The sequence below is a fragment of the Cyclopterus lumpus genome, chromosome 21, assembly GCF_009769545.1.
Source record: "Cyclopterus lumpus isolate fCycLum1 chromosome 21, fCycLum1.pri, whole genome shotgun sequence".
In the NCBI taxonomy this organism is placed as follows: domain Eukaryota; kingdom Metazoa; phylum Chordata; class Actinopteri; order Perciformes; family Cyclopteridae; genus Cyclopterus; species Cyclopterus lumpus.
The window spans coordinates 8,281,849-8,308,293 of NC_046986.1; the positions used below are offsets into that span (position 1 = coordinate 8,281,849).

Here is a 26,445-nt window from a genome sequence, read left to right on the forward strand (position 1 = left end):
TTATTCACTCACTCACTCATTCACTCACTCACTCATTCACTCACTCACTCACTCACTCATTTACTCACTCCCTCACTCACTCACTCACTCACATGTTCCTTTAGGTCCTGGGGGGCCGTCGGCCCCCGGGCGCCCGTTGTCACCCGGGGGTCCTGACATGTCCGCAGGGCGTCCCGGTTCCCCTTGTTGGCCCTTCTCTCCGGGCTGACCCTTGACCCCAAATGGCCCCATGAAATCCCAAACTGACAGATTCAAAAGAGAACATGAATGTTAAACTGCCGACAGTTGATGAAAGGTTTAACTCCTCTTGTAGAGCAGTGTCATAAAATGTCATTAAATGGACCTCAGACTAACTATTGCAAGTGTCACACAGGCTGCTGGTCCCTGTGCGTGTGTGCTGTATGTGGACCGATCTCATCTTTACAGACCTAGCTGCTGTGCTTCAGAGGCGGGGCGTCCCGGAGGTCCGGGGAAGCCTTGGTCTCCAACCGAGCCTCTCCCTCCCTTCACACCCTGCTCGCCACTCGGACCGGGAGGACCAGCTTATCAAAGTCCAAGAATAAAACATTCATTAGCATCTTATGCTCATACGTGACACTGCTTGTAATTGCTTTGTACACATTAAACATAAATGATCATAAATAGTTCTCTCTCTGTTATATCCTCATTTGAATACCGTAATAATAAGATAGATAGTTCTGTCTGTTTCATACTTCTGGAATACAAACTAATTATATTCTCTTCTTCTTCTTTGAGAAATAATTAGAAGACATGTTTCCCACATTTGTCACAAGCGTTGATTGCGTAATCTTTTTTTTTTTTTTTTACCGATATGACTCCTAAAAGTACCCACAACCTCTTCTGGGTTTCTTTCAGTTCAGTAATGTCATGAAGTTCCCCACAAAGTTTCACTTCATGTCAGCAACGATTTCTCCGCAGTTGATTTCATCCTCAAACTGTTTCTCTTTTCTCTCAGCTGATTGTTTGCTCCTCTGGGAATGAACCATCTTACCGTCTGAAGACCAGGGCCAAACGGATCCGGCTGAGACGAGTTCTCCCGGGTCACCTCTGACCCCCTAAAACACATTAACTGAATGTCACTCTCTCCGTATTCAGAGTCATTTTATGTGCACACATGTCTTAGAAATCACCGTGACACATTTCTATGTGTCTGTTTTATCTCTGGTTTTTTTTTCATTTCTGATTCTTCCGATTAAAAAGATTTTAATCTGATAATAAAGTGAGCAAAATGTTGTTGATCTTTTTTAAAGAATGAATACGTATAGTAGCATGTTAATTATGCTATTTATGCTCAGGATTATTGACCATATGAACCCATGTGTTCAACAGCTCATGCAGGTGAGGTTCAGAGTGCATTCTCACCTTAGAACCATCTCCACCGTTTGGTCCATGTTCGCCGGTGTCCCCCTGAAAGACAGTCGTTATAAAATCACATTTCATTCGTAAACACAATCACGATGCAACATCTATAAAAAAAATGTCCCCACACGTGCATACCCTCGGTCCAGGACGCCCGTTTGTGCCAGGTGAACCCTAGAATGGCATAAAGGGCACATGATCATATTTCAACACACAGATAAGAGGACAGTGTGTTGCTGGATGGCGTGGACGGCGTGTGCCGGTGCTCACCCGGGATCCTGGGGGCCCCGTCACCCCGGTTTCCCCTTTGTTGTCAGCCTGAAACAAAACCGACAAAGAAAAAAGATGAGACATGCTCAGACGTTAATGTTAATATGCGTCTATGTGTGTGCGTGTGATCTTTAATGAGTGAGCACGCACCAGATCTCCTAATTCTCCTTTCTCACCACTGTGTCCCTAAAACAAATGAAAATAGGAGGATATTATTGTGTCCGTACCACTCGTATTTATAGAGACCATCTTAATGAATAAAGATGAACGTGTACAGACCGAGGGGCCGTAGAGGGGCTTATTGAACTGATGAGTGGAGTTTCCTGGAAGCCCCGGTGGTCCGATGTCTCCCTGGGGTGGAAGTGAGGTATGAAACAAAAGTCAGCCAAATCAGAGAGAAACAAATCATCATATAGCTCTTTTACCGAAGTAAAATGACAGTTTCAAAATACTCAATTACATGTAAAAGACTTCCAACTTTGGTAAAATACAGAAGTGCAGCAGCAAAATGTACTTAAAAATATTAAAGAAGAATAAAGTTACAGTGGAACAAAATAATCATGGATAATTGTATGTCTTTAAATAGTTATTTAAATGATATCATGTCATGAGTTTAAAGGGTAAATGTCTCTTTAGTGGAACTGATAACAACTGTTTATCTTTTTTCTTTTTTTTTAAATGAAAAAATCATATTCATATTTCATATTTCAATCATTGCATGGGAAAGTGAATTCAGGATTTGCTTTGCAGAAACCGCAAACCATTTTGTTGTCTTGGCATTTGTTTTACAGCATTATATTATATTATATTAGCAATGAATATGACAAACATGGTCACTCACTTGTTCTCCTCTGAATCCCTTCAGCACTTTGGGAATAGTGCCCTGACCCAGAAAAACAAAACAACACTTAAAGCTGCATTCCTAACATTGTATGCAGTATTCATACATCATGTTTCTATTATATTACATTAAATACATATTATTGTTGCCTCACCTGTGGTCCACGGGGACCGGGAGACCCTCTGGGACCCTAGAAGAAGACACAAACAGGATCCTAATAAGCACTTTTCATAGATGGAGCTTTACAAACTTAAAATGCACAGAGCACTCAAATATAGACACACACACACACACACACACACACACACACACACACACACACACACACGCACACACCTGCGGTCCTGGTAATCCTCTGGCACCCTGCCATCCCGGGTTTCCTTGAGGACCCTGACAAAAATTAAATAAAAGGCAGTAGGAGAGAAAGATTGCAACAACAGAATTATTATAATTTATATAATATATATATATATATATATATATATATATATATATATATATTATTATTAAAATGATATGTACAAAAAACATTGGCTAATCAGGTCTCACTGAAAAAGTATCAAATAGTTTGAATAATGTGTCTCACAAATATTCCGTTGACTCCTGGTGTGCCTGCATCTCCCTGTGGAGAAATGGGTTCAGAGATTCATGAGGTCGATCATTTTGTCACAGCAATATGAAGTCGCTTATGTAATTGAATGAAGCCAGGAGTTCCCTCAGAACAAAGGCTGTGTGTGGCGTCCGCTCGTCTTCCTCACCCTGAAGCGCTTCATGTACACACTCAGCTCCAGAGAGTCTCCCTTCGATCCCTTCCAGCCTGGTTGTCCCTAAAGGATGAAAACAAACAAAAAAAGAGTAATTGATGGTCACTTTGAAGGAAATCAAACACGGGGTATTACATAAATCACTGTCTGAGTGGGTGAGTTGCACTTACAGGAAAACCGGGTGAGCCATTAATGCCTGGTTGCCCCGACGACCCAGAATCTCCCCGTGTGCCGTTACAGCCGTCTGCCCCTGGCTTCCCCCTGGGCCCGGCTTGTCCCGGGTGGCCCTGCAGAGCGAGCGTCAGACCAGAACAGAACAGTCAGAATCGAAACTGTGAGCTGCTCGGGCTTTCACGCAGACTGCTGGGTGGACTTACAGGAATGCCATTGTTTCCAGAAAATCCAGGAACGCCGGTCATTCCCTGCGGAGCGACAAGAACCACGAATTAAAACAAGCGAGCAAACAAGAGTGTTTTGCGACTTTTTTGACAATTAAAGATTAAAAAGAGAAGGATATTTTTTTTTACCACGTTGCCTTTCGGACCAATGGGGCCACTACGGCCATGGTCACCTTTCTGCCCCTTTGGTCCTTCGATCCCATGATCACCTGGTCTCCCCGAAGGCCCCTGGGGGCCCAGAGGACCATGTGGCCCGGGGTGACCCTGAGATTAGAGAGGTAGAGACAACAACTATCACCTTCATGTTGCAAGAATGCAACACACCAAATGCACTTTGCAATACGTCTGCATCAATTATCCATTGATCTCCATTCTTCAATGATGTCATTGGTGTTTTAACAAAAGTTAGGTTTACATTGGTGATATGTGGGGTATCAAAAAAAGTCAACTTACCTGTTAAAAAAGAGAACATTTGAAAAGTGCTATAAACACAACCAAAGAATCACATCAATACAACAAGAAGTACAAGAAAACACTTGAATGATTTCTCCCATTTTTAGGCTAATTCCCCTCCCAGCTCTTCATTTCTGCTTGTACTTTCAGATTACACCACCAGGGGGAGACAAACACCTTTTTTCTGTTTCTAGTGAAATCCTCTTCTCCACGCTCTCTACAGCCACCTAGTGGTCAAACAGCGTAAATGTCCCTGAAAGATTAAAACTAACTACCAAACTCAGGTATATAAGAAATGTACAAAGCAATGCAATTAAATAGATACAAAAAGAAAATATTTTTCTTTTCATTTCGTTATGGACAGAATGAGCAGACACACATGGCTTCATATAGTCTTCTTTTATATATTCTTGTTTTTAGAACCAGCTTGGATAGTGGTAACAGATTGATTAACCTGCATGCGGATATAATTTTCCCACTTTTTCTTACACGCAAATGAAAGATAATTTAAGCCCCCAAAACACACACGTTATTCCAAAACGTGCGAAGATAGAGCGCCGAGAAGATGAAGTTAAGGTAGATGAAGCCAGACTGCTGTCAAATATCTCCTTCATTAAAAAAAAGACACACATTGGCCGAGCAAGCCTGAAAAGCAGAGCAAAGGGTTGTTTAATAATGAAACTACAGACAGACCCCTTAATCTGCAAGCTAAATATAACAATTTGATTATGATACTCAAGAGTGAAGACAGGGACGCAGATAGGAAGCAGGCAAAATATGAGCCTGGCTGTGGTCGGAAGTATGTTTCTGTTCTCCAAACAATAACTCATTTCTAAATATCTATACTTGTATCTCCTAATAGAGAGATAGATTTGTGATGTGTCTGCAGACTCAGCAGTAAAGTACGCTTCCTCTCTTCTCCGACGTCACCAGAATCGCTTCTGCATGTCGACGAGGAGAACATGTAAGTGTACTGAATATTGAGGAAAATGGAAAGTGTATTAAATATTGAGGATGTGGTCAGTGTGACGACAAGGAGACAAGGAGACAAGGAGACAAGGAGACAAGGAGACATACAGTATGTCTCAGTGTCGTGGGCGTCCTTTACATCCGGGAGAGGCTCAAAAGGGTGCTGAAATTACACACGGGGTTGGCGGGGAGGAAACAGAATAATATAATATACGCTTTTACAAGTGTTGAGGGCGAAGATACCATGGGAATTGTGCCTGTTTGCATGGTCTCGGAATTCAGGGGGTCAGCGAGCGATGAACTCCGAGGTTTGGGGCCCCCGACGGTGTGAGAACCAACAAACAGAGCCATGTTGTTTTTCCCCGGACAGAAATGCTCAGCGCCTTGTTAAATGAAACTAGAGCCAAGCGGGTCTCGAAGGAATTAATAAAACAGCAGGGAGCCTAAACAATGTCAGACAACAATTCAAACAAGCTCGCAGGCAAATCAGATGCCGGCAGTGAGAGATAAAGCCCCAATTGAACTCATTGGTAACTGTGTGTGCGTGTGTGTGTGTGTGTGTGTGTGGTGGTGGTGGTCAGAGCTTTGTCTATGGGTGGCTTTTTTAAACAGGAGGTGTGTGTTTTGTCTTCAATCTCGGCACTGCAGCTGTTGCTTAAAGAACAGACAACAGTCCTATCAAAACAACTCAAACCTCGCCTTAATAATGGGCAGTGTGTCGTACTGCGTGCGTGTGCTGTGAATCTTTCCATAATTTACAGATGAGAACTGCTGAAGGGCTGCACCGATTATTTGGCCATGATATATCAATATAACTTCCCCACATTGGCGTTGGTACCAAAGCTTTCGGCATTAAAGAGTTTGTATAGATAACCGAGATAAAACAGTGCGTGCAGTTGTTTTTTAAATGAATTAAAAACAACATCGTCAGAATAAGTCATTTGCACTTGCTTGCCCAGATGTCATTTAAAACATCTTGAGAAACTAACGATGGTACGCTAGATTTCAAAAAAAAAAAATCCTTTTTTAATTAATTCATTGCTAAATCCAGCGAGAAAGTTGCCATGTCGGCAACACTGACAGCCCGTCCCTGCAAAGCCACTCCCCCAAAATGATCATTATGAACGTAAACAACCAACATTTATTGGTTTATTACGAGAGAGATCGCACAGAGTTATGGTGGAAAACAGGCCCTCAGGTGCATGAGGTTAGGTGAACTTCACCAACAATACACACTTAACAGTTAAATAGTAAATCTTTCATCCTAACAAAGAGGAAATGAATCAAGCCAACCAAGTTTCTGAAGACATTTGGTTCTGTGAAAGTATGAAATTGCTATTATTCACATATAGAAGGAGAAGTAAAACATAATGACAGTGGGGAGGGGTGGAGTGAGTCGTAGTTCATGTGCGTGTGTGTGTGTGTAAACATGTAACTTGCATGGTACACTATGTGCACTGGTCTGTATCTCTCTGTATGGGTGATTAATACCAGTGTCCTCTCAAAGCTGATAATGGGGGAGATGTTATTGAACGCATACCCTCTGCCTGACTTTCCTTATTTTGTCGTGTTTGGGACATTTCTGGGCGTCGACCTCTATGAAAAAGAAAACGCAGCGACCAGGTGCAAGATGGGACGCACACATCCAAGAGAAAACTACACCGAAATAGTGGATTACACACCCATCAATATAATGTAGTCCAGATTTGGCAGAATCAATCAAAAACTAAAACGTATGTGAAAGTATATCTACTGTAATAGCTGTTTTGAAGTTGACGGTGAGCTCACGTCGTACCTTCAACCGTATGTCTCGTGAGCTCCGTGAGGGGATACGACGAGCCATCAATCAGCGGTCAAATCTAATGAGGTCACTGGGGGGGGAATGAGAAGGACATGGAGGCCGGCAGAAAGTAGACAATAATCTCCACGAGTCTTGAGGAAGTATTTCAGGTCGTCAAAGTCAGTTTCATCCGTCTGATGACGTCTTCTGTCCTCGATTTGGAAGGAAAAACGCAACGAATAAAGTTCCAGCTTCTCATTTGTGAGGATTTGTTGCTTTTCTCTTTTCTCACATCGTAGTAGTAGTTTTATGGATTTGGAGAGTTGTTGGACAAAACAAACTACTACCAAACCGCAACTTGGGCTTTAGTAAATTGCAAAAGGGATTCTTTTGCTACATTTCATAGAACAAACGATTCAATTGTAAGAGACAATTGCACAAAGCGTCTTTATCCCAATATGGGTAATACAGCATAGCCTTGCAATTATATTTTAAACCACGAAAGCAAGCCTGTGCAAGAGTGTGTGTGCGTGTGTGTTTGTGTGTGTGTGTGTGTCCAGACAGCAGTCACTAAGTTAACTTAATTTCACACTTTTGATTATACAGTCCCAGAATTTCATGGCTTTTAGGGATGAATTTAATGGTTAAAATTATAGTCGGTGATAGTCACTTCCCTTTGTAAGATACATTTAAGGTCTCAGCCCGAGACAAACAGGCTAGAATTATCACACTTTCCACAGTCAGATTAATAAACTAGAACAGACAGACAGGTGAACGAGAAGTGCGCGTCAGGAGGAAATAACAACAGACTGAAATAACATGAATAAACCACACAGGAAAGTAGGAATCAACCGCCTCTAACCCCACAGGAAGGAATCTCTGTCTGTCTGTCTGTCTGTCTGTCTGTCTGTCTCAAAGCTCAGGTGGCACAAAATACTTGAATTTCACATATTTGCCTAATTTGCTTACATTTTAAATCATTGTTGACTTAGAAATGAAGGGAAACAATACCGAAGTTGTCAGTGGGCCCCCTCCCCCGATCTCTGGGTATGATTATACCTCATATTTGTAGAGACTGGACAAAGCTCTATGTATCTAAATGTATGTGTACAAACCATAGGCTGTCTACGGTATATAAACAATAACGTCGCTGACACATTTATGCTTAGATAGCATTATTTTCAATGTTGATGGAGCATTTAAATTGTTAACATAGCCTGGAACTGATCGATCTGTTTGCCTGTCATCTTGAACAGGAACAAGCTTTTTTTTTATCCATTCATTGCAATAACAGTAAATCACATCAAAATCAGTTTTGGGTTATTATATATATACTCTATTATAAACCCAGACCTTTGGGTAGCAATAGTGGTGATTTCAGCCGTGGTTGATGAAACATCTGCATGGAGATACACCCCCCCCCCCCCCCCGCCCCCCCCCCCCCCCCCCCCTTCTCCCTGGTTTGTGCAAATGGTGTAAATAAACAAATTACCACACGATCACCCTCGGGTGAGAAACAACAGGCAGAAATGTGTTTACCGTTTGGCGTGAACACAGTATAACTGCAGCACGTTGGTCCACAGTGGACCTTCACAGGTCGCGGCTCGTTGACCTCAGTTTACTTTGCTTCCGAATTCTGGAGACACGAACGTTACAACCCGACGTCTCCGTGAGCGCTGAGCCCAAGCCAAGTCGGCCGGCCCCGCGCTGCAAACGGCTACGTCACGAACGGATATGCAGCACCACCCCAGACAAAGAGTGACTCTTTATTGTACACGGTACACAAGAACTATTAAGAGACCGACTACGCAGGAATGCTTGTAAAAGAGCAATTGAACACCGGCCCTTCCCACACAGACCTGCCAACTGGTGGCTGCCTCTTATTTAATCACTTCTCACCTCATTCGAGAGGCAACACACACACACACACACACGCGCACACACACACACACGTTTCTTGCTGTTCCTATCTCTATCGCTGCATCATTTGTTTAGTCTGTTCCGAGGATTAACCCCTTCTTTCATGCATCATGTCCAGTGTTGACAACGAGATGTTCCAGGTCCACCATCTGCAGCTTTAGGAATGCGTGAGGAGGATTTTTGAAGCGTCTCTTCCAGTTAAACCTGACATGTGAGAGAGAGCTGGTGCCCACTGGACAGCAGAGGTTCACAGGCAAAACATCTAAACAAAACAATACATTGCAGAGAAGAAGGACACTAATCTAGTGCTATCCAGAGATGCAGATGTGAGACATGGTTAAATGGACAGTACACCCAAATTACACACCCAACTGTCTTCACAGCTTTCATCGGGTCTATTCCGAGAGAAGTTCCAATTATTAATCGTTCAATTTAAAAATAGAAAATGATCCATATAAATCTAAACAAAAGCTGACACTCTTAATGTTGCTGACTTCAAGTAGTTTAGCATATCATATTGTTGCAGTAATGTGTAAGTGTACTACAGGGTCTGTCAGTACACCATGGACTCACTGTTGAGTGTGGGGACACAGAGCTCTCATCCGGCCACACCCGACACCTTCAGGGATGTAACAAACAGCCTTTCAGGCTGGTACTGTATTCAGTTCATTCTTAAATGTTCACCATTTTAGGATATGTAGAATATATCAATATTGTGTTTTTCATTTCCCCTCACCCTAAATTGACAGATTTCCATTTCCACTTCATCATCACATGTAAACAAGTGCCTTCATGATGTCTGATCTGAATCAACACGTCCCTGAGAAACCGCCTCTTCACATTGTGTGAAATGCAGTAACCATAACCTCTCCCTGTGTGTACGTGGGTGTGTTTGCTTTTCTCATTCCTAAATCACAAGCCTATTAAAAGTTTCCCCCCCCTGCCTGACACCATAAATTGTATCTGGACCCAGACTGTCCCCTGGGGTGGACGGTTTGGGAACGAGCCGCTAGGAACCGGATGGGAACGCGCAGCCCAGTGCGCCGACCTCTGACCTCAGAGAGGAATAAAATAAATCAATAAACAACCGGCCGGAAGCTCCCTCTGTTATTTCATCTGTCTGTCCGGATAAACTGGGACAGTTTTGTAATTCTTTACACAAGACGTGGAAAGAGCGACAACAGAGATAAGAGATGTGATAAATCACAGAAAAACTGTTAGAAACTCTGAACTGTTTTTTAACCCTGTTGTAAACAATGTTAATACCTAAAACCTCAAATGGCTTCTTTCCCAAATGCTTGTATATACATCGCATATCTTCAGAAATAACACAGGGAGAGGAGATCGATGCTATGCAGTGTGAACATTATCCTCTGATGTCATCAATGTGGGACATGCCACCGACAGACCAGAGGACTTACATTCGTACGTCATATGTGACGTTGAGGTAGAAAGTGCGGTGAGAAAAAACCTGCTTTCATTAAAGTTTGACGAGGCGTGATATTTGGACAAATGGACTGGCTTTGTCCGTATCAAACGACTGGGAGAAATTAATAAAATAAAGCCAATAAAAGTGTTTAATAACACTTTGTTTGAAGCGTATTGACGTCTTTATTCGCTTGCCAGCAGCAGCGGTCCAGCAGTTGTGAACTGATCTGCTCCCTGAATATTACACAGAGGAAATAAGAGAAATAATTGATCAAGAGAATGAGGCAAGAAGGAAGGCATGAGGGAAGGAAAGATGAAAAGAGCAAATGAAGGAAGGAAAGGTGGTGTGGAAAACAGTGGGTTGAAGGGGAAATGTCAAAGAATGAATTGAGAAAAGAAGAAAGGAATAAAAGAAAAATGAATAAACCTAAGGAAAGAGAAAGGCATCAAGGGAGACGAGAGAAGGTTTAGAAGGTAAGAAAGAATGAAATGAAGAAAAGAGGCAGGCAAAAAGAATTACAGTGGACGTCTGCCCTTCTTCTCTGGCTCCCACAATCAGGATCAGACACTTTAGTGGATTCGGTCCCTCTGCTCTGCGACCCGGCTCACATGTTTTTCTTGGATGAATTTTTCTCTGACTCATTTCCTGAAGAACAGCATCTCCTTCCACATGATGCTCAGAGGGGAAATGGGGCTCAGCCTCCCTGGGGTGGTGGTGTGTGTGTGTGTGTGTGTGGGGGGGGGGGATCAGGGATTAGGGGGAGAGGCTTCAGGGGCTTCGCTCGGAGGACAAAGAGGGTCCTCAATTGGATCTCCCGAGGAGGACTCAGGCAGAATAAATAAACATCTGTAGATGATGTTTAGATATCTATTAGAGTGTGTTTAGATCTCCTGGCTCAAGTCAGGTCAGCCTCCCGAGTCCCCGGTTGTAAAGTCCTTGAAGACATAAAATTATATGCTGAGAGTTACAGAACACGTGACACGGCCATGCTGGCTGCAGGTGAAACAGTCACATATGAAAAACAGTATCCAATGAAGGATCCTCCATGAGAAAAAGTGCTTTGTTGCCATGGAGACAAGCCGATTTGTGAAAACATAATTTTGCATTGTTTCTCATGGAGGTCTGTCGCTCTGTGTTTAGCCTTCTCGGCACCGAGTGGGTTCGAGACCAGTTTATATTGGAATTAATGTGTTTAGACGTCAAGCTAATTTCTGCATACACTTTCACTGAGCACGTGCACACGCATGTGCCAGACAACTGACAGCATCCAGACCGAAGAGAGAAGGCCGCTAAGGCCAGTGGTTGGACTAAAGTGTGTGTGTGTGTGTGTGTGTGTGTGTGTGTGTGTGTGTGTGAGAGAGAAAGAGTTGTTGAAGATTAAGACTCGAGGGGTGTGTGTGGGGGATCCCAGGCTGAGAACAGAACAGCTTGGACCTCCAGCTATATCCCAGGGGTCTCTGGGGCCCGACACCTGTGCTATTGCCTCATGTTAGAGGAATGAGACGTCTCAAGTCTGTGGTTCAAGCATATGTGTGTCTAAACAGGACACAGCTGCAGCCTGTGTGTGTGTGTGTGTGTGTGTGTGTGTGAGAAAGAGCGAGAACTGGCCGGTCTTGAATGAGGTGTTTCCTTCACCTCAGAGACCAACCACCTGTGTGCCTGTATCGTGTGTCTGCGTGTAATGACGTCCATCATGCGTGCGTTGCCTTTATAGTCCCACTGTATCACTGTGATTATAATGCCATTACAGCTTCTATACGGTGGCTCGGCGAGTGACCTTCTGTTTGTAAAACGTCCTCAAGCGGTTGCACATCGCACCCAAGGGCACGAAGGTGTGCATATTGACTTCAAAAGTTTGTTTCATTTTTATTTATTTTTTATTTCAACAATATCATAGTTTTCTTGTATTGATAATTGATTAATCACATTTATTAAGCAAAAACGATGTAGTATATCATTCATGTATATAATTGAAAAATTTATATTTATATGTCAAAGAGGTATTTTGATGATGTCCCTTTAGGGCTCTAAAAACGGGGCATTTTTCTGTATTTTCAGTCATTTTACAGACTAAAACAAGTTGAATAATTGAGACAAGACTACGGCTAATTTCGGGTTCTACGAGGCTACTACACGGCTAAATGCTAACTCCAGTATGCTGACATTCTCTCAACGGCATGCTGATGTTTAGCAGCTAATAGTCACTACTCTAGTTTAGCATGCCAACATTTGCTAATATTAGATTTCACATTACTATCAGGGGTACCCCAAGTAATCCTTAAGGTCTCTTTCTGCATCCACAGTCCAACATTGCCAGCCTGGAAACGTTTTGTCCCTTTTCCCACATAAGGATGCAACGCCCACATTCATTCCAGCTATCGTACACATTCCTGGACAGTTTGAAATGAAGCAAATCCTGTGAACGGTCCATGTATGTGTGTGGTTAACTGACTGAATTAATGGCTCCTCGGGTGACTATCTTACATGATATTTACATTAAGATGTAGAGGGAAACCTTTAGTCACATATAACACAGCATTTTTTTTTTTTACTACTGTCATGAGATACACAATTTCTGAGAATGAACCCTGCACTGAAAACATGTCTCCCTCAAAAAAGTGGAATAAATATGAGATGTGATTGTTTCCTCTGCAGCTGGCCCCCGGTGTACGTTTCACAACAAGGCCTGATGGGGAACACATGGCGTTGCCGTGGTGACCCACAACTCTGGTCACATTTCTTTCCCGACAGCTCCCGAGTGGGCCCTCTTCGTCGACCTACGACGCTTCATGACTGCTGTCTGCAGACCAAATGTTCACGTCCCGGATGACGTACGGCACCTAAACGCCGTATTTACCCGACTTTCCTTATTGCCATAACGACGAGCGGACGGATTTGATTGATATGGAAGACGTGGAGTGTGTGTTTATGTGTTTTCCAATGAGAAGCGGAGGGAGATGGATTCAGACGTCCACAGAAGAATGATGAAGAGAATGAGGGAGGGGTAGGGGGGGGGAAGTAAGCTTCAGCTCAGAGTGCCTTGAGGCAACAATCTCCCAGCCACAACATGATACAGAATATTCTACTCATCTTGATCTCCGGCTGAGGCTCACAAGGCCAGTGTCTACCGCCCTAATCCACACAAGGCTGCACAAATACTGCACTAGTGGCAAAGGGTAACTAATATATTATATATAAGGGGGACCACATCAAGGTCATTCTGGGATATCAAAATGACATTTAGTAAAATGTAGTAAACTGTATAAAAGCACATCTGTACAATCAATTGACAGTTCTGCAAACCGAGGCCACAGCTGCATGTCTCAAGCATTCGATATGAAGTTTGAATATTACAGTAACGTGCCGACATCAACGTGGAGAACCCCAAAGATGGACGAGGCCAGCTGTGCATAGTAACAGTTGCTAAGATGGGGTTTACTTTTTGGGTGATGAGTTCAGAGACGGGTCAATATTCTCTTCCATTACGGCAGTACTTTATAATTACTACATTTTTTAGTGAAAGGATATAGCCATATGTGTGTGTTCTCCCATGTGTGTGTCTATATATATGTGTGTGTGTGTGTGTGTGTATGTGTGTCTTAAAAAAAGAGTTGCCTCTTTGTGTGCACCAACAATAGTCCTCTTGTTCCTGAACCAGCAGCCATCATCTTAAAATGTGAGAGCGAGCCACTTTAACAGGCTCTTACAGCCTGAGCACCGCAGGGTGCAGGACGGCAGGTCGAACTCTTCTCTGACGCGGAGAAAAGAGAGCAAAGAAACGGGGGAAAGAATCTCTGTTCATTGTAGAGGCCGGCGAACACGCCATTGGATAAATATGATGTGATCTTGTGATGTTCATTTAATAGATTGTGGTGGACAATGTTGTGTCTGGGAGATGAAACGTATGTGTCGGACTTTGTTTGTTGTCCTTTGAGTGATGTTTGTCTTTCTGTGGTAGACACATGTACAGATGATTTTGTATTTTCTTTTCCAATAACAATACAAGTAAAGATTATGTTAAAGTCACTCATAGTTATCACCCAAATGTAAATTATCACTGCAGATCTCCTCATCTCTGTGGATCATTTAAAAATATTTAAGTTAATTGTTTTAGCTTAACTTTGCATAACTTACTTTTCTAATTCTGAATGTAATCATAACATCAATGCTGTTTCCACATATCTGTTAAAGTTTTTCTCAGACAACAAATGTCTTTCTTTCTTATTTTTTTTTCTTCTTATTTTTCAGTTGGTGGAGACCAAACCAGAGCTAAAAGAAAAAGGATTATTGGATTTAATCTCATTAGGGGAGAATAAACTGGGCTGTAAATAAATGTGAATGTTGCACAAAGTCTGTCAGATGGGTAAATAGGCAACTGTCTGTAACTGACCCGTTTCTTCCAGATGTTGCCTGATACGTCGTGCATTTACACAAACAAACAGCTGGTCTATTTGCCTCAGCTTCTCCCAAATTATTTCCAATTGCTCCACAGCTTGAGAGCTGGAGGGCAGAACCTTTGTCTCCCCCCTGTGGTAGCGAGATGAGTTACCACACGGAAGAAACCAGTGAGGAAGCAGGAGCTTGGAGTATGGCGGAAGCTATGGCAACAAATCTTAAGAAGCAGGAGTGGATGCTCCAGATTAAAAAAAAGGGGGTTCAGAGGAAGGATTAAAGTATAAAAAGAATTGCATGGGAAGTTTTAAGGACAAGACTCCTGGGGGAGATCACCTGCAGGCATACGTGCGTCCGCATGAGAGAGGAGGTGATAGGCTTACTCAGCACTGTGTGAACTCGTCTGGTAAGGGCATGAATGTCACAGACATTAGTTATATATATATATATATATATATATATATATATATATATATATATATATATATATATATATATACTCCAGCTTTAACTTTCACACAAAACCAGCCTGTGACCACAACTGAATTCCTCTTTCCAACAAATGTAATTTTTTCCCGTCAAGAGTTTTAGTGATAGCAGCCGTTTTTTTTCTTTTATTTACTCCACTCACTCACACATTTATTTTATTTTTTTAAATAATTGCTTCACAGTTGGTAGTTCCTCCCTAGTAGGGCCTGTCAAGGTCAGGAGAGAGAGAATACAGAGACGGATGAGTCTCATGATTGCAGGTTTGGATTGAGGGGCCTGACAGAAGGAAAACTGCCATTACGCATCATGTCTTCTCCTCATATGTGAAGCTCCAACAGGTCTCTAATACAAGCGTGTGCCAGTGCCAGTAAATCAGTTCAATAACTTATCGCTACGAATTTGTTTGCTATCTGAAAAGAGAAATCCTGTTGCTGATGATTAAGCAGCTCTAATCAGACAAGCTCATTTATTTAGGTTCAAGAGTTAGAAATAATTTATTTTATACACACAATAGTTCATGTAGAGACAGTTTTCAGACCAAAATGTCTGCTTCGATGCAGGTAACTACTGCCAGTTGAAAATGTATGCATCTCCATGATGAAAAATAAATTATTCACCATGAATGTCATGCATTTGTGAGTTCTTAGAAGTTGTTATGTGCTGAGGAGTTGTACAATGGCTTAAGAACCAGAAAAGCATCACACAGGGCTTCCCCCTTTGGTGAAAATATATTCAAAGGGCTCTTTGATCTCATCCGAACCGGCAGCATTCCTCTCTCTGCCGTCATCCTGTCCCTGAGCAGACAGGAAGGCCCATGACGGTCAAGGGTACTGGAGTCAGATTGTAGGTAGACAAACTTGTTTTCATGGAACAAGGAGATCTCTGCCATTTATAGCTGCAGCCAAAAACACAAGACCATCTTGTTCCCACAAAAACAGAGAGCGTCTATATATTTTAAAAAAAGATCAGTGGAGTGTCATTGTGCTCCGCTTCCTGAGACGTGTGTCATTTCCTGCTCTACATCAGCTGTGGCGGCTTTTTTTCCCCCCATGGTGGGACAGGACGGCATCTGTCGATCTGCGTAGTGTCTCTTGTTTGTCATCGGTCTCTCTCTCTTTCGCCTCTGGGGGGGTTTCTTTATCTCCTCCGTCCGACGTATGGGATGAGGAGAGACCGTGAGCTCATGCAGATGGGCGCTACTGTTCTGTCAGCCGACGTTCTCTCCATAGAACCCCGGCGCCACTCCCTGTTTCTGAGAACTGGAGACGGAAAGACTCCCATGCACAAAAGACAGCATTGATGTGTCTGGAGAGAACGCAGGGGGGGCCTTGTGGTCAGCTTCTCATGCATGTTATTCATGCTTAAGATATACTATAAACCTCTCGGTTTTACAACACCGCCTTTAGCCTGCAGGACTTGAGGTTCATATTCTTTTATTTGACCACACTTTATTTTCTCCGTAGAGGCGCCGACTTAGTCGCGCAGATGTCTTGGGAACTACTTCAGATGCTTTGTTTGCCTAATTTATTTTCTCGTTACTCTTATTCTGGGGTTTGCTCGTTTCGCTTTTAATGACCGATCTCAGAACTACAATCCAGTAAGGATGGAAAAGAACAGAGGGGACTTTTGGAAGGGGAGCTCGAGATGTTTCTGCCCACCTCGCTGCCAGGGGGAGTGGGTGGAGAGGCTGGAGAGTCAGCTTGCCAAATCCCTGCTCTCCATCCAAAGCACAAAACCCGTGAAATTAATATTCAACCCCCACCAAAACAATCGGTTTCATTCTTTCACTCTGGCTCTCTCACGCTCTCTGCGTATGTCTCTCGTCCCTTTTCCAGATATATATCCAACTTCACACTCAACATCTCACTCGGCACATACAAAAGGAAGGATGGGAATTCCATCATTGGTTCACAAAGTACCTCATGTGACCTTTCCAGATAAAAGTAATCTATTTCCCTTCTCTTCCTGCATTACTCACATCCTATGGTGTTTATGTTGAATGGGAAAACAAAACACGTTAGTATTTCTTCTTTAAACCCGCTTTAACAGATTTATTTAGCTGTAAACACAGTGTTGACGTATTATCACCCTTTAAAGTTGTCACATTGACTCATCCGACAGACACACAGCAACATAAGTATTTATTTACAGTCAAGTGTCGGTTCACCTAATACATGGAAGTCCTTTAAGCTCTGTTTTGGTCTCCACCAACTCATGAGGGAAACATCCTTTAAATGCTAAATGCTCCGCTATCTTCATCAGCTAGTCGCTAACTTTGTCAGTTTTGAGCAGTGGGATTTTTAAGCATTTTTCTTATTTTTTTTAAAAAACAGATGAGTGAGTGACCCAAAACCACAGAGCCGTGGTAAAAGAAAAGAAAAGAAGAGTGGACACCGAGATGATGATGCTCAAATAAGAGAATTCTACTTGCAACACCGAGATGTCGACAGCCACCATTTACTCCTTGAGCGCCATCACCTAATCGCCCCAGCTGTGACGGGTCTCAGCCAATCAAGACAGCTGCGAGGGATCAGTTTGACCCTTTTTCCAGAACAAGCGCTTATCGCCTTGAGTCTCCTCGAGGGAAAGATTTGGTCGGAACGGAGACAGACGTAAAGATCGACACCCCGGAGGGATGAACACATCTGTGAGAATCCATCTTGGTTTCCATTGTATTCCCAAACACGTACATCAGTTGTGCAATGCATACAAGGGGAACATTTTAGTTGTGTCAGTCATGTTTATGACTCCTTCGTAAATGCACAGCTGGAATATACACGCAGTGAGTCAGAGACAACAAGAGTGAGAGGGGGGGGGGGGGGGACATTTATAATGTCTGGCTTCTCGGAAATAACCATTTAATATTATTTGTTGTAAATGGTTTAAGAGCCAAATCGTGTGTGAGAAATATTTTTGACAGTTCATTTTTTTTATCAGGCCAGATGTGTAAAAACTGAGAGTATGTTTTTTTTTCTTCTTTAATTTCTCTTGTTTTCATAGACAAAGCGTAAACAAAGCCAAGGTTCCCCTGCATGCTGGAAGCTGCTCCCTGTCATGATCACCTCGTCACTGACTGAATCCTTTCCTTCCGGCTGACGCAGAGAAACAGCGAGAGAGAGAGAGAGAGAGGGGAGGAGGAGGAGGAGGAGGAGGAGGAGGAAGGGAAAGGTGGTCTGCTTTTGCATCCTTCAGATGTGGAATGTGAGACTTCCTCTCTATGCCTCCTTACAGGGTTTCCTGTATCCACGGAGAGCGCGCAGGTCAAAGGTCAGACCGACTGTAAACTTGGTCTGCCAAAGTACAGTTGTCATTCCTTTCTTCACCTCTGTATTTTTTTTAGGTTGCCTCCCACAGGAGTTGCTCTTTACTGGTCGACGGAGAGTAACAAGAGTGCATTTCTGTCCTTGAGTTCATGGCACCACACATTTATAGTTCCTATGATCTCGCCGTCTCATGATAAGAAGAAATTAAGGAAACTGGCCTTCAGAAGGTAGCATAACTTTACAAATATATCAGATTTTCTGGAGATCCTTCATTTGTATACTAATGCCTTCTGTGCAAACTGCTCTTTTAGACAATCAAGTCTCATAGACCTTCTGTACATTATTAAACAGATGCACAAGGCGAGGGACTGAGCCACCAGGTCTGCATCCAGAGTCCAGTTCAGGCAACTCAAACCCTAAAGATTGTGGTTTCAGTCAAATGTTATAAACAGTTAATTCAGTATCAACATACCAACATTCTTGCAACTTACGCGATATGTTAATTTATTAGCTAATTAGTAATTTTCTCATCATATTAATACAGCATTACGTTTCCTTCAAAACAAGTCTAATAAATAACATGAACATATATATATTTAAACTAGCCCTTCAAGCAGGAGGTCTAACTGGGTCCAAGCACTTGATGCAACTTGGGGCGAAAACTGTCTTACTGCTTGTTTTTGTTCTGCCTCGTGTGTGGCGAAGATTTTTGAGGTGTTTATAGCAGCTTTTTAAACTAAGGTTAGTCAGAACTCCTTTATGTCCATTGAAAGTTATTTGCAGATCAGATTAAATCCATCCTTAACAACTAGAGTAGACGTTAACTGTCTTGATTCTGAAAGTTACTAAACCGTGGACTTGTTGAAGGCCCGGTCCATGTTCAGAGAGCTATCTGACGATCGGGCCGGCGCGTGTCGGGAGTGTGAAGCAGCCGTTCGTCATGCAGAACCCCGGTCGCTCACTCTGAGCTTGTTATCTCAATATGTTTAGTCTACGTCTGTCTCTTGGGTCTTTCGGTCAAACTTTTGGTTCCTCTCTCTTCTTTCTGTCTTTCATTTCTCTCCCTAATGGGTCTCCCACACTCCATTCGCTCCGACCTCCTCTTTTAGGGGGTTAATGGTGTGCATTTCATCACTTTAACTGTATGGACGTGTGAAAGGTATTTATAACTAATGACTTTCAGCAGCACAGTCTTCCATAGGGCTGAATGCCCATGACAGGCTCATACATTCACATGATTTAACATATTTATATTGCATTGCTATTCACCTATAAGAAGGTTTTCAGCTATGGTTCACAAGTGATGCCGCTATGAGCTTTATTGGCAGTTAATCTGAGGTATTAAAGAAAAATAAATGAAAACAGGACAGATGCTCTCATGAATTCTATACTTTTCTTACACCAACAATGTGTCCTGTCTTAGTCCCTCTACATCTTTTAGACTGTTCAACACTGTCTGTGGCCCCAAAATGTTTAAAGATGGGTCCAAAACCAAGTTATTTAAAGTGCAGAAGCCTTTAGAAAAGCATGTTTCTTCTGACTGAAACCCAAGAACTGGTTCACACATAAGTTCAGGAAGATGGAGACAGAAAGAGAGAGAGGTGTGATCAAGGTTATCTGCAGCAGAGGTTTACGGTATAGGACTTACCCTGGCACCCTTCTCTGGGAAACATTGACAGCCTCCGCTGCAGTCTCTTCCTCCACAGGGGCCGCTGTGCTTCTTCCCACCCTGTCAGGCACAAAACAGACAACACCAAAGTTAGAGCTGGACTACCGGAAGTCACAGACACAGGAGACTGCGACATGTTGCCGTCCACTTCATTAAACACAGTAGAGATATGTGTCCATGTGCTGTCGCTTGCGTCCTCTTTTGGGACACAGTGTGGGGTAAATCAGCGTGTGGTGTAGGCGTGACGTGACCGGCTATGTTTGTGTACACTGTGGTTTGTGAAAACACTTGTTGTTTATGTGTGTTGCCTGCACTGTTGCTTATGTTGGTCTGGTGTGCAAAGAGGATGTTTTATATGAGGCTCGAGTGACTCATGATGGACGTCCACTGACGAAGACGATTTGTCCGTAGACGTCTGCATACCAACAAAACCACCCACCGTCACAGGCCGATCTGTGCTCGAACATGACACAGTGAGACATGGCAGTGATCAAAGAGAGCAGTCACACAAACGGGGTTTCCCAACCCGCGGGTCAGAGGTGGCGTGACCCTACGCTGGCTGACATAGCTGGAAACATAATTAAGAGAGAATGGTATCTTGGAGAACTGTTGTGTTTATGTGGTGTCGCAAATGAAAATCAAAGGGCGCAATTTGGTTTTTTTGGGGGGGGATTATGTGCCTCGGCCACATTTCTTACTGATGAGAAACAGAAGCAAAACAATATGAAGCTTTGACACAACTGTAGACACAACATGACGTGTTGAGAGCCACTCTTAAAGCCTCACTGCTTCAAAACAGCTCAAATTTATTGCTGAAACTAATCACTGAACCCAAATGTGTTTTTAATAGATCAGCTCTATTTAATGCATGACTGGAAATAAAGCTTTTGCACAAGTTAAAATGTTTCATTGACGATTTTACCCTTGTGCCTGAGTAATTAGTAATGAAACAAACACACACATACTGCATATTGCGTTTATTAATCTCCAAATTTGCAAGGCCCTTGAGTCGCCTTTCAATTAGCATGTATGAGTGAAACTTGTGGAGACATGCAGGGAGGCTCATTGTCGCTGACTATGACATCTCTCTCTTGTGTCTGCCTACGTGCTCCACCTACACAGCCATACCATAGCGAATGCCTCAATACCCTCCCCTCTCAACAGAAATGGCCACTTTATGCCCACAGTGGCAAACAAAATGGCAGATAAAGAATCAGAATAATTCTCCCTCTTCACTTGGACGGCAGATCCCAGCGGTCTCTCTTACAATGGCCACATTGAGCCTCTCCACACACACAAAGACCTTCTTTTACTGGCGAGACGTTGTCCTTTACTGATCCCCTATCTCCACAACAAAAAGACCCTCTTCCTCTCCCTCATGGAATGCTCAAGGCTGCATTTCTTGGTTAAGTACCAGCGGGTCTGAGCGGTTCCTTTTCAAACCGCTGTTTGATAAAGCAGAGAAATGCTGCGATGCGTTTAATTTAGCCTGCATGCTATGGCAGCGGACTCACTTGAAACGAGAGTCTGACCAAAGCACGCCTCCTCTGCAGGGGGAATACCTTTACGACACTTTTAGTTTCAGGAGTGGAGACAAAAGCAGAAGGTCATATCATCCCAATTAGGATGTACCAGAGGCATGGCCAGAGGCAGAAGTCCAAAACATAGACAATAGAATGAGTCAACTGCGGACAGACACACAAAGGATTGGCTCCCATAAAGGCAAATTACACATTGTGGAGCTATGCACCATCAATTCAACTTTACAGTTTACAGGCTCAAAATAGAGGATGGCTGTTTCAACAGACGACAAGAGGATTATGCTCCAGTTTCCTGTCTTCTCTTTCCACCGTCACGATAAACCACTCAAAATCTCCTTTTCCATGGACACTGCATTGCAAACCTTGAACGATGTCGTGTTGCTGCATTTATTTAGATCAGTGCCACAAAGCTCCATATCAAAAAGTAGAAAATATAAAATGTCAAGAAAACAGTTCTGGCCGATGGTCAAACCAATTCTCTATCTCACGTCTTTCCTTCAGTTGTTTTGTTAAATTGGTCAAGACCAAAGAAAATACATTGTCGCCTTTCAATTTGGGTCCAGTTCTCGTTCACATTGACTTATTATAAACAAATCAGGAGTTTTGCTTAAAGTTAAAGGACAGACGCATACGATAACAACATTAATTTAGTGGCCAAATTACTGCACAATGCAATAAGAGAGACAGATGAATCCAGACCACCGATACCGCAGCGTGGGATCCTGCAGACTACGACCCTAAATCTAACTAAATAGTGAATACCAGACTCAACATGTCATAAACAGACGAAAGATACATTGCTTTGTGTCTGCTGGTGAACAAAATGTCCATCTTTTCACAGACGAGCTGATGTCATCCTGCAGTGTCTCTAATTTAAAAAAAAAAGAACCCATTAATAATATATTTTCCAGAGGTTTTAAGAATATACATGAGAACGTATAGTTATGTCTTTGTTATGAGAACTGTCAGACAAACCAGGTCAGTTCCTGAGCTCTGGTTTTCTGCGTATTGTCATCTCGTTTCCAGGAAATCATTTATATATGTCGTTGATAATCTTTTATGTGCTGTGAACTACCTCCAGTGATACCAATATATATCGAACTAGGATTAGTCTGTAAAAATAGAGCCATGAGTTGATATTTGTATGATAAATGTCTGTTCCTCATATCTGTGTCTTTTGTATGCATGTGTGTGTACACTAGAGGCGTCTTCTGCACACAAGACATTCACGTGTAATTTGTTTGGATTTCCCATCTAACTGCCTTTAGTGTTTCCTGAGTTCTTAGAGGAGTTTGAGGTCTTCCAGCCACGTAGGTCAGATTAATGCCTTCCTTAATGAGGAATGTTGTTTTTGTTGCCTCCCTGTACTTTACGACTGCACTGGTGCCTCGCTCTAAATATCCTTCAATGTACAGTAAATGAAAAAAAAATAAAAAACATCTGGATCAACAGCACTGATTCTCACGCTCAGTTTTTTTTTCGCCCCGTTACTGCTGCTACAAATACATATATTATTGCTATTAATGCTTTTGGAGAGACTTTTGAATTATGGTTTCTTTGTCAATACAGAGACACGTGATTTAGTGCACTTTGGTTATCAATTATATTTCATTAGATACAGGTGCTTCTATTTGTTATTATAAAGCAATAATTTGACCAGTTACATTTTCCTTAAGCTACTTTTTCATTCCATCATTGTCTATGCCAGGACTCTTTGTCCACCCACAGGTGTTGATACAGTTAATTATCATTGAGTAATTATTTCCATCGTCATACAGAACATGGGCACATGATGATGGTTGGTTTTGTGTGGAGTGTCTGTGGTCAGCCTGACTCACCATGGTCTTTTCCATGTAACCGCAGGTTTACCACAGACATAAGCACTTCCTAACACTTCCTGTCAATGTCAAAAGCAGCCAAAAGCAACACAGCGTCTCAGCCACGGGAACAGGATGATTACAAGACTAGAACGGAAGAATAGAAATGCAGATAAGACCAACTGAAGGAGACAGATGGAGAGAAATAATGTCAGACTTTGAGAGGGAGACTGCAAAAGAGGCCAAAAACAGAAGGATTCATGGGAGGATTTATGGTATTCCAGAGCAATCAGGAAACCCTCAATGATTAGAAATAATGGACCCATAATCCTTCCATGGTTGGAAGAAATTTAAAATGCCACCAAGAGAGACATACACAGAGAAATTGAATTTAAGATCATCTATAAAATTTAGGTTGTTACAACAATCAATGGAATCCAGAAAAAGACACTGTGAAGTCTCTCCCCTATTAAATGAAATAGCAAATAGGGCATAAAACACACACACATAAATAAAAGGAGGAGACAGATGGGAGACTATGATGTCGACACACAGCTGTACATTCCACATCCCCCCAAAACCCCCCCGGTAAATTACTCACTGAAACATCCCATGATCCCCGCAGATTATTAACAAACTAAAACCGTAATTCAGAAATATGAATGACGACTTTGACTTAGAGGAGGGACGTAGAGACGGACACATTTAAGAGGAAGTCATTAAAATCTCCCATTTTCTGCCCGTAATTGTCCTCATAAACCTATAATTTGCGGTTTGTGGATCTCACTCTTTTTTTGTCACACGGATAGTATTTCCTACTCTCTGTTGTTCAAACAGAAGAGCGTTCACAGATCAAACCATCGGTGTCACGCCAGCTCACAACAGCACTCTGAACCTCAGGTGATGGAAATGACAAACGGCCTCTTTCAGATGGTTTCTCAGTTTTCACACTTGAAACGAGACAGTGAAGCAAAAACAGTGTTTGTGTGAGACCCCCCCCCCCCCCCCCCCCCCCCCCCCCCCCCGTGTTTGAGGTATCGAATGAACCGAGATCACAGACCATCCAGGTCAGGATGAGTGTTTGATCTATTGGAGTGGTGGTGACGAGGCTTGTAGGCCACCCTTCAGTAACTCACTCTGGGAGGATAAGACAAGACTGAGGAGAGAGGTGTAAAATATGGCTGCCGTGACAACGGCAATGTAGACTCTTAAGGCTACTTGAGTCAACAGAAACCAGATCCAACTACAAGGAAACCTGTGGCCATAAGTGGTTGATCTGTGTGGCTGTTTGTCAGAGGCTATTGCTCATCCTTAATGAAGGATCTGACCTGTGGCCTTTCCACTTTGACCTTAGCCCGAGAGGAATGCCTAATCCCACTATTCAATTTGGTGGATGCCAATTCACTTCTACAACCACTGGTCTCGTTAACCGAACCCTCAGAAGGCTGCTGCCATCGTCACCCAACTTCAGAAGAGCTGACGGACATAAAGACACCACTAAGCTCCGGGTTTAAGAGATGTAATCTTGGGAAAACACACGTAACCAACTAAAAGAGTTGGAATTGTACAAAAGCAAATTAATCCAACCGTGTGAACACGGGGGTTTCCAGGGAGACTTCTGAGGGACACTATGCCAGTTGGCAACCTCTGGTTCTGAAGGTGCAGCCAATGAGGAGGAGGATTAAATTGCATCCATCAGGGGCGACTCATTTGTTTGTTGAGATATTAACTAATGAGATGTTGACGAGAAAATAACCCTCCTTCTCAGTAAATGATTGTACACATGAGTTTACGAGTCAAATACTAGTTTCAGGTTTTCTTCAATACAACACGATGTGCATTAATTTCTTAAAATATGGTCCCATTTAGACTAAAATAGACAATAAAACAGAGTATGCTTTAGGACGTGGTTACCTTGTGACTGACAGCTTCAAAGCGGTAATCAACAAACCAACAGGTGACGCTGCGCTTACTACTTCCTACAGTTTGTGACGTATGCATCATTTCCACTGGGAACAGCCGGGAGATGTCCTTCTCCCTTTTCCAAAGTACATCATTTATTTCCCCCCACTTTAGTTTCTAGTAGATTTTTTAAATAATATATATCTACAGTTTTTGTAGGAAACTAAAAATGATTTAAAGGAGGGTTAACATCAGAGGTTCACATAGCAATTTGTTTAGTTTATACTACTATTATGATTTTTCATATTTTTTTGATACAACACCAAGGAAGGAAGGAAGGAAAGTACACTCTAATGGCCTTTTCATTGTGTCAGACTATCTGTCACTGGTATGATGTGCCAAGGTAGCAGCTGCACTTCTTCACACTGATGATGAGAAAACTTCTACTCGTTGAATTTGAAACACCTGGCCACTGTTGACAAGGAGCTCCGAAAAGGGTTTCTCTATGTGTAACACACATGGAAACATGCTTCGTAATACGGTACCTTTGTACATGATGTATATCTGCACTATATCTGAATGTCAGTAGTGAGACGGATTCTGCCCTGGGTGTGTCATACTCCCGTTTCCAGCTGAGAACGATCTCAGTGAAGGGCATGTAACACACAGTCAAGATCTGAATCAAGACGATACGTACAATGTTTGGAGAGTTTTGTTCATAGTGAGAGTGTTTGGCCATGCTAGTGGTGTGACTTTTAAATGACAATGCCAGTCAGTCTACCACTTTGCTCCAGACTGAAATATTCATGTTCCCAGAGGATAAATCCCACGGACTTTGATGATCCCAACTTTTCTTATAGCGCCACCAAGTGTAGTTTTGTTTTATTTTTTTTTATATCTTGACAACTGTTGGATGGATTGACAGGACATGTTGTTATTAAGTGATCTTTGAACTTTGCATCATCATTTGTTCAAAACTTTGCCAAATATCTGCAAAAGTAATGACATTCCTATTGGTCTCAGCCATACTTTGTGCTTAATTATAATTTGCAAATGTTAGCATTAGAGATGTTAACAATTAAAAAATAGCTGAGCAAAACTCTGAGCTGAGCGTGAGGAGCTGCTTGTCCCTAATTAAAGCTCAGCCCACCTGAAGTGAGCCTGGAGT

General features: G+C 42.5%; 1 protein-coding gene across 1 annotated transcript in view; it reads right to left on the bottom strand.

Moving 5' to 3' along the window:
- Positions 1–26,445, bottom strand: part of col4a2 (collagen, type IV, alpha 2) — a 48,498-nt gene that overhangs the window by 11,337 nt on the left and 10,716 nt on the right. The window contains exons 5-21 of the mRNA XM_034561824.1: positions 19,997–20,077; positions 3,783–3,917; positions 3,633–3,677; positions 3,426–3,542; positions 3,250–3,318; positions 3,078–3,113; positions 2,828–2,881; positions 2,646–2,681; positions 2,492–2,533; positions 1,930–2,001; positions 1,801–1,836; positions 1,651–1,698; positions 1,519–1,554; positions 1,384–1,428; positions 1,013–1,076; positions 429–542; positions 93–242 (exon numbers count right to left, since the gene is read on the bottom strand). Of these exons, the coding sequence (XP_034417715.1) occupies positions 93–242; positions 429–542; positions 1,013–1,076; positions 1,384–1,428; positions 1,519–1,554; positions 1,651–1,698; positions 1,801–1,836; positions 1,930–2,001; positions 2,492–2,533; positions 2,646–2,681; positions 2,828–2,881; positions 3,078–3,113; positions 3,250–3,318; positions 3,426–3,542; positions 3,633–3,677; positions 3,783–3,917; positions 19,997–20,077 (1,180 nt within the window). The remainder of the gene's footprint in view (positions 1–92; positions 243–428; positions 543–1,012; positions 1,077–1,383; positions 1,429–1,518; positions 1,555–1,650; positions 1,699–1,800; positions 1,837–1,929; positions 2,002–2,491; positions 2,534–2,645; positions 2,682–2,827; positions 2,882–3,077; positions 3,114–3,249; positions 3,319–3,425; positions 3,543–3,632; positions 3,678–3,782; positions 3,918–19,996; positions 20,078–26,445) is intronic.